The sequence below is a fragment of the Orycteropus afer genome, unplaced genomic scaffold, assembly GCF_000298275.1.
Source record: "Orycteropus afer afer isolate SDZICR_OR568_19922 unplaced genomic scaffold, OryAfe1.0 scaffold00158, whole genome shotgun sequence".
Lineage (NCBI taxonomy): Eukaryota > Metazoa > Chordata > Mammalia > Tubulidentata > Orycteropodidae > Orycteropus > Orycteropus afer.
Window position 1 is genome coordinate 7326272 of NW_006921745.1, and position 6932 is coordinate 7333203.

Consider the following 6932-nt stretch of genomic DNA (forward strand, 5'->3'; position numbering starts at 1 on the left):
CACATCGTTCTCCCTGTCTATCCAGGATCTCCTGCATAGATCCTCTTCCAAGTAGTTGACAGTAGTAGCCGGGCACCATCTAGTTCTTCTGGTCTCATCATCGTATAGGCTGCAGATCATATGGTGTATCTTCTACATTTTTTTAAGGGCTTATTTTGAGAATCTTTTTCTGGTTTGGTTTCCAGGTGCTGGTGTCAAGTGTCTTGATTTTAATTTGTTATTCTCTGCTGTGAGATCTCTATTGGAAGGACACCCTAATTATTTCATGTAGGGTTGGTCTGGTTTTCATAAATTCCCTTAATTTCTGTTTGTCTTAGAATGTCTTGATTTCACTCTCATATATAATGGACAGTTTGGCTGGATATATAATTCTTGTTTAGCAGTTCTTTTCCTAATGTTTTATATTTGCCATCCCATTGCCTTCTTGCCTGCATGTTTTCTTAGTCTTAATCGTTGTCTGTTGCAGGTGACAGTTCGTTTTTCCTGTGCTGCTCCCAAGATTCATTCTTTGTCTTTGGTTTTGGAAAGCTTGATTATGATATGTCTTGGTGACTTTCTCTTGGGATCTATCTTGTTGGGGATCACTGAGCATCCTAAAGGATATCTTTTCTTCCTTCGTGATATGGAGAAATTTTCTGTTAGCAAGTCTTGAACAATTTCCTCAGTGTTTTTTTTTTTTTTTTTTGCCTCCCCTTGTTCCAGTATTCCAGTCAAGTGTATGTAGTTTCTTTTCATGTCATGCTATATAACTCTTATGTTCACTTGATTTCTCTTAAATCTTTTGTTCTGATTTTTCATCATACAGGCTGGCATCAAAGGCTTTGTCTTCTAGCTGGGAAATGTGTTCTTCAATTAGTTCTAGTCTACTCTTTTGTGCTTCCACTGTGTTATCTCTCTCTGTAATTTCAGTGTTCACCTTCTGGATTTCTAATTGCTGTTTTTGTATGAGTTCTAACTGTGTACACTTTGTTATTTTGTTCTTGAATGATTTTCCTGAATTCTTCCAGGATACTGTCTCTCTTCTCATTGTATCTGTTTATGACTTTCTTGCGCTCTTGGAGGGTTTTGTGTGTGTGTGTGTGTGTGTGTATGTATGTATGTATACAGGAGCTCTAGCAGCATAGTGACTAAGGCTAACTAAGACTGCTAACCAGAAAGCTGGTGGTTCAAACCCACCAGCCAGCCACTCCTCGGAAGGAAGACTGGGCAATCTACTTCTGTAGAGATACTGCCTCGGAAACCCAAGGATGGGTTGTTATGAGTCAAATCGACTTGATGGCAGTGAGTTGTTTTCTTTGTTTTACATAGATATATAAGTGTCTCTGCAGCAGCCCAAGCCTAGGGAGATCCTGATCCGTTTCCCAGTATGATCTTTGCTCCCCATCACAACCCCAACTCATCTTGAAAAAATCCTGGTGTGGCTAGTGGCTATTCTGAGTCCCCAATGCCTGTGGGTTCCATGATGTGTTTTCCTTTTTTCTTCTTCTTTCCCTCCTCCTCAACCTCTTTTGTATTTCTAATGACTCCTCTCCATCTCTGCTGGTTGGACAGGCCTGTCTATTTTTCCCAGGTGTTTAACCTGCTCTGTTTCTTCACTTTCACTGCATCTAATACTTTATCTTCTCCTTAGTTGCTCATAACTCCAGTATCATTATTTGTATCTGCTTTACCTAATTACTCAGAATCTCAGTTGGAAGAGGGACTGAATGTATGGAATATCTGTAAAATGCCATATTCTTTCTCTCTCAAAAGCTCTTTTAAAATTCTTGTAACTTTTCTATTAAAAAAAAAAAAAATCAAACTCACTACCATCGAGGTGTTTCTGACTCATAGAGACCCTCCTTGGGTTTCCGAGGCTGTACATCTTTATGGAAGTAGATTGTCTCATCTTATATCTGTGGAGCAGCTGGTGTGTTTGAACCATTGAACTTCCAGTTAGCGGTCAAGTGCCTAACCTACTACACCACCAGAGCTCCAACTTTTCTATATACTTAAAAAAATTATTTACCAAATATAAAAAAATATGTATATAATGCCAGATCCTATTGCATAATTATTCATAAAAAGAATATAAATAATAGAAATAAAATTAAGTGAAACTACTGTGCTTGAGTTTTGCATTTGAAGGTTTTCTTTTCATTTAAAAAGCATTCCTTTAATGTCACATTTTCATAACAGCAATAACTAAAGACAATCATATATATGTTCAAGTTTAATTCAACAAATAAGGTCTTTGGCAAAACAGTAAACTGCATAGTTGAGTAAATGGTCTTCATTTTTTTTATCTGTAATTAATTATAAAATACATATATTCCCTCATTGTCTAGTAAAATTATCTTCTAGCAGCAATACATACAATGAACTGTGGAAACCAAAAACCAGATACCTTGATTTAGGTGTGTGGCCTCCATGATCTGAACACCATTCACAGAGCACTGAGACCCACTCAAGGGTATCAGAGTCACTGTCCCTCCAATATTTTCAAAGATGCAGTGTTCACTCTCCAAATCAAGGCCATGAAGAACTAAGTTGGCAAAAAAAAAAATTTTTTTTGAGAATCATTCCCAACTTTTTTTTTCTTGAATACCCTCCCTTTACATTAAAATGTTATTAAGTAAACATTTATGTTTAGTGAGAAAATTGAATTTTAGTGGCATCAACTGATACAACTGACAGCATCCCTTGCACGCTACCACAAAGGGTCTGGACATCACCTGTATTAGGAAATAAGTTAAAGAATATTAATTTATTTTCTCTTCAGGAAGAAAATAATTCAGTAACTTGTCTTCATTGATTACCACTGAGTCAATCTGTTTAATACTAAACAATATTTGCTCCATCATCCACCCAGAGTCCAAAGAGAAATATAAGTGGCAAAAGTGCTCCACAGGTCAAGACTCATCATGACCTCCATAAACCAAAGGTACAGATCCTGGGAGAGCCAAGGAAGTTTCTAGAAGCTGTGCAGAAGATATGCACAGTGACAGCCTTTATCAATTTTGAGAGTATTTGGCCTCTACAAACCTCTTAGACAGCATGTGCTTGCTTAGGTTTATCTAATCCTGTTATGACTATTCTGGGTTATTCTTCCTTGATGAATAGCTAGTCAAATAAACTTGTCAAATAAATTTACACTATTTTAAGCACAATTCTTAGATGGCTTCTTAGAAGTACAGACCAAATAGCTCTTACTATTTCCAAAGAATTAGGCTACTGAACTTCTCTGCTTACAGAAAGTGTGTGTCCTCACCATTCATCACCATTTATAGTTACCCCAAAGGCCAAACACACAATCCAATGATTAGAAAATGAGATCAGATGCTTACTTCTACTCAAAAGCAGCGAAACGTGAGGATTTCTGGGAATTAACCTTCAACTCTCCCAGTCTCACAGTAAAAAGTAATGACAAGTTAGAGTATCGTGGGGTTGACTTGATTATTGACTTAAACTTGGCAAGGAAGCAGGTTTATAGCCAGCAATTTTGGAAACAGCTGGGAAGGTATAATTCCTATTGCTGTCAACTTCCATTCTGCCACACACACACACATGAACAGCATCACCAATAATGGCCTGCAGGGAAAACGAAAGCAGTACCTTACTCAACTCAGGCTAGGTCACTGATTATGTATGTAAATCATCAAGATTTTTCAATAACAAAAAATCCATCTATGTCTCCATCTGAGTATATGCTGTGTTGCCTTCTACTTTCTGTAGTCACATGTGGGCAGATAAATGTCTATATCTTGCCCATAAAAGAGGGCTTATGTCCTTTACCTGTGTCTGCTGACATATTTCCATCAATCACTTTCCTACTGTGACAAGTGTACAGTGATTTAAATAACTATACTCTTGAAAAAGGTGACAGGAAATAGACTACGTAGAGTGGGTAGAAAGGATTCACAGATCCATTTCATCTACTCAACCAATGTTCTGTATTATTCATTTCAGTTTTGTTCAAAATTCCAGAAACACATATAATGATAAATATTACATTTGAAAAATATTTTCTTTTTTATAAGTACTTCAAAGTTAGTAATTCAAAAGAAATTTGTCGTTAAATACAATTTTTAAAAAATCATTGGGAAGAGAATATTAACAAAGATTCTCACCAATATCTTGTTCTGTTGAAGCATCTTCTCTACCAACATATGTCTGACCCTCCTGGGGAAAAATGTCAAGTAAAATTTATTAATATGAACAACAGAAATGGCTTGTTTCACCATGTTTTATTTAAACCCAAGAAACCTGGTGACTGATGGGCTGAACAACGTCCCAGGCAGGCATAATTAGAGTTAACTGAAACTCCATAATAACACCCCATGTTTTCTGGAAAATGACAGTGGAGAGTTCCCAATGCTTACTGCCGAATAATTACATGAACCAATAATTTGTTCATGACAGTAATCACACTGATATTGCCCCATCCGTTCTGATGAATTTCTTCTCTAATGGCCAGGAGTTGTCTTACATCTTTAATATAACTTAAGAAAACCCAGAAAACATAACTACAGTACCATTCCCGTTTTAAGTCATGGATCAGAGAAAGGATACAGAAGTCAAGGTCACAGAGGTAGGCAACAATTCCTACAGATACAGAATCCTGCTGTTTTGACATGAATAGCCTGCTCAGGACCAAGCCCGATCATGTATGTGGGGGGCACAATTTTATAATTACCACGAAGGGCCAGGAAACCATATAAAACAAATCCCAGTTCTAAGTGATTATAACTGATCTTCCTCAATCTATTTTCTCTTTGCCTACCTCTTACTGATTCTATAAAACAGAAGCCAAAATCAATGGATCATCACTTAGCATTAGAATTACCAAACATGGAAACTTTTAACACCACAGAATTACAATTAACTGCTGAAAATCCTCAAAGGGATCAAATATTTGTTGTGTATTTTGTAATAATTGTGTTCATGGTCATAGAGTCTGCTAATTTCTTAAGAAAAAAACTGTAAACAAAATCAGAATGTTCCACTTAAACAGTTTCTACCTTCAAGTGATATAAGATGATTCCAGTACTCAGAAGGTCATCATCAATGCCAATCAAATGGGGCAGTTCAGAATCAAGAACAACTCCAATTCCTTCTTTCCTAAGGGCAAGAGTTTGTTCCTGAAATTAAGAGGAAAAGAAAAGAAAAAGGGTTACTTTGGGGAAATATAATTTCATATTAGGTGCTGTTTAGAGTGTTACAATGAATGATATTTTATTTCTCATCCAAAAAATGGGCCTTAAACTCTATGTCAAAATCCTGACATGTGGAAGGCAAAGTGAAGCTAAACATAAAAAAGCTCAATATAAAAATGAATTCAGCTTAGGCCTGACATATAAGTTCTTCAAAGTCAAACTCAAATCTCATCTTCCTTAGGAAAGGTTCCAGGGCCACTCAACTAAAAAAAAATAACCTTTCTTTCTCATAAGAACTTTTATTTCAGTCAATATCTAAATGTTTCTATATTGTATGACTCCATTTATATGAGATATCGTGAACAGGCAAGTGTATAGAGACTTGAGTTTATGTGTGGTTACCAGAGGCAGGAGGGAGAGGAAGAAAGGGGGAATCACTGCTTAGGGGACAATGAGCTCCTGTTAAGAATAATGTAGAAATCTGTAAACAGATAGTGATGGTTGACCAACAAGGTGAATGTCATCAGTGTCACTGACTGTAAATGTAAAAAAATGCTGAAATAGCAAAAGTTTCATTACATATATATTTACCACAATTAAAAATTAAAACTTACATGTGTCCTTATTTGTTGGCTCTTCTTTCCAGTTACTATGGATGGAGTATTGATGCTCCAATCCATAAGCAATCTTTTCCTGGGTGTTAGATCTAACTCCACCACAGGTACTGATCCTCTGTCCTGCATCCACCAGATCATTTTCACCTATGTAAAAACTTACTGGATATGAATCTCCCAATGCCACCATCACTATGAACTCCCACCACCTCTCTCTGGGCTTTAGATCCACCTTCAGCTACCACACCTCAGTGCCATTTTAGAGAAAAACAACTTGAAAGAGTTTTCTGTATTTGGAGTTCTCTGCCCCATCCTCACTCACTGCCTTCTCTTGAACCCACTCCAATGAGGCTTTTAGCCGTGGGAGTTTTCTCTGTCTATACTCAACTCCCATGACTCCGCATTCTGTCTCCCAGACTTTACCTGCTATCTATACACTGATAACTTTCTAACGCAAATCTCCAGGATAGATCTCTCTTTAAACCCTACGCTCGTGTACAGATATCCTCTTAATCAATGTATCTGTGGGGACGCTAAGCAGGCAACACAATCATAATACACCTAAATAAAGATACATAAACCCTTGAGTCCTCCTGCCTTCTCAAACCTGCAGACTCTATCCTTGAAGACTCTATTGTTAGGTGCCATCAAATCATCTCCAACTCATAGCGACCCCATGCACAGCAGAACCAAATGCCACCTGATCCCATACCAGCTCCACGATCCTTACTATACTTGAGTCCATCGCCACAGCCACTGTGTCAATCAATTTCATTGAGGGCCTTCTCCTCCTTCATCAACGCTCCTCTTTACCATGCATGACATCCTTCTCCAGAGAATGGTCCCTTCTGATAACATGACCAAAGTAGGTCAGACGAAGTCCAGACATTCTTACTTTCAAGGAGCATTCTGGCTGCACTTCCTTCAGGACAGGTTTGTTAGTTCTTTCAGTAGTCCATAATATTTTCAGCATCCTTCACCAGCTCCATAACTCAAAAGCATCAATTCTTCTTTGGTCTTCCTTATTCATTGTCCAGCTCTCACATGCATATGAGGCAATTGAAAATACCATGGCTTGTGTCAGGCACATCTTAGTCCTCAAGGAGACACCTTTGCTCTTTAGCACTTGAAAGAGGTCCTTTGCAGCTGACTTGCCCAGTGCTATATGTCATTTGATGTCCTG

The 6932-nt window shown here is 37.6% G+C and overlaps 1 protein-coding gene across 1 annotated transcript in view; it reads right to left on the reverse strand.

The window, feature by feature from the left end:
- The window catches only part of KIF16B (kinesin family member 16B), a 640246-nt gene that overhangs the window by 267453 nt on the left and 365861 nt on the right, over positions 1-6932 (reverse strand). Inside the window, exons 12-14 of the mRNA XM_007946387.2 lie at positions 5001-5120; positions 4110-4161; positions 2387-2524 (exon numbers count right to left, since the gene is read on the reverse strand). Coding sequence (XP_007944578.2) covers positions 2387-2524; positions 4110-4161; positions 5001-5120 — 310 coding nt within the window. The remainder of the gene's footprint in view (positions 1-2386; positions 2525-4109; positions 4162-5000; positions 5121-6932) is intronic.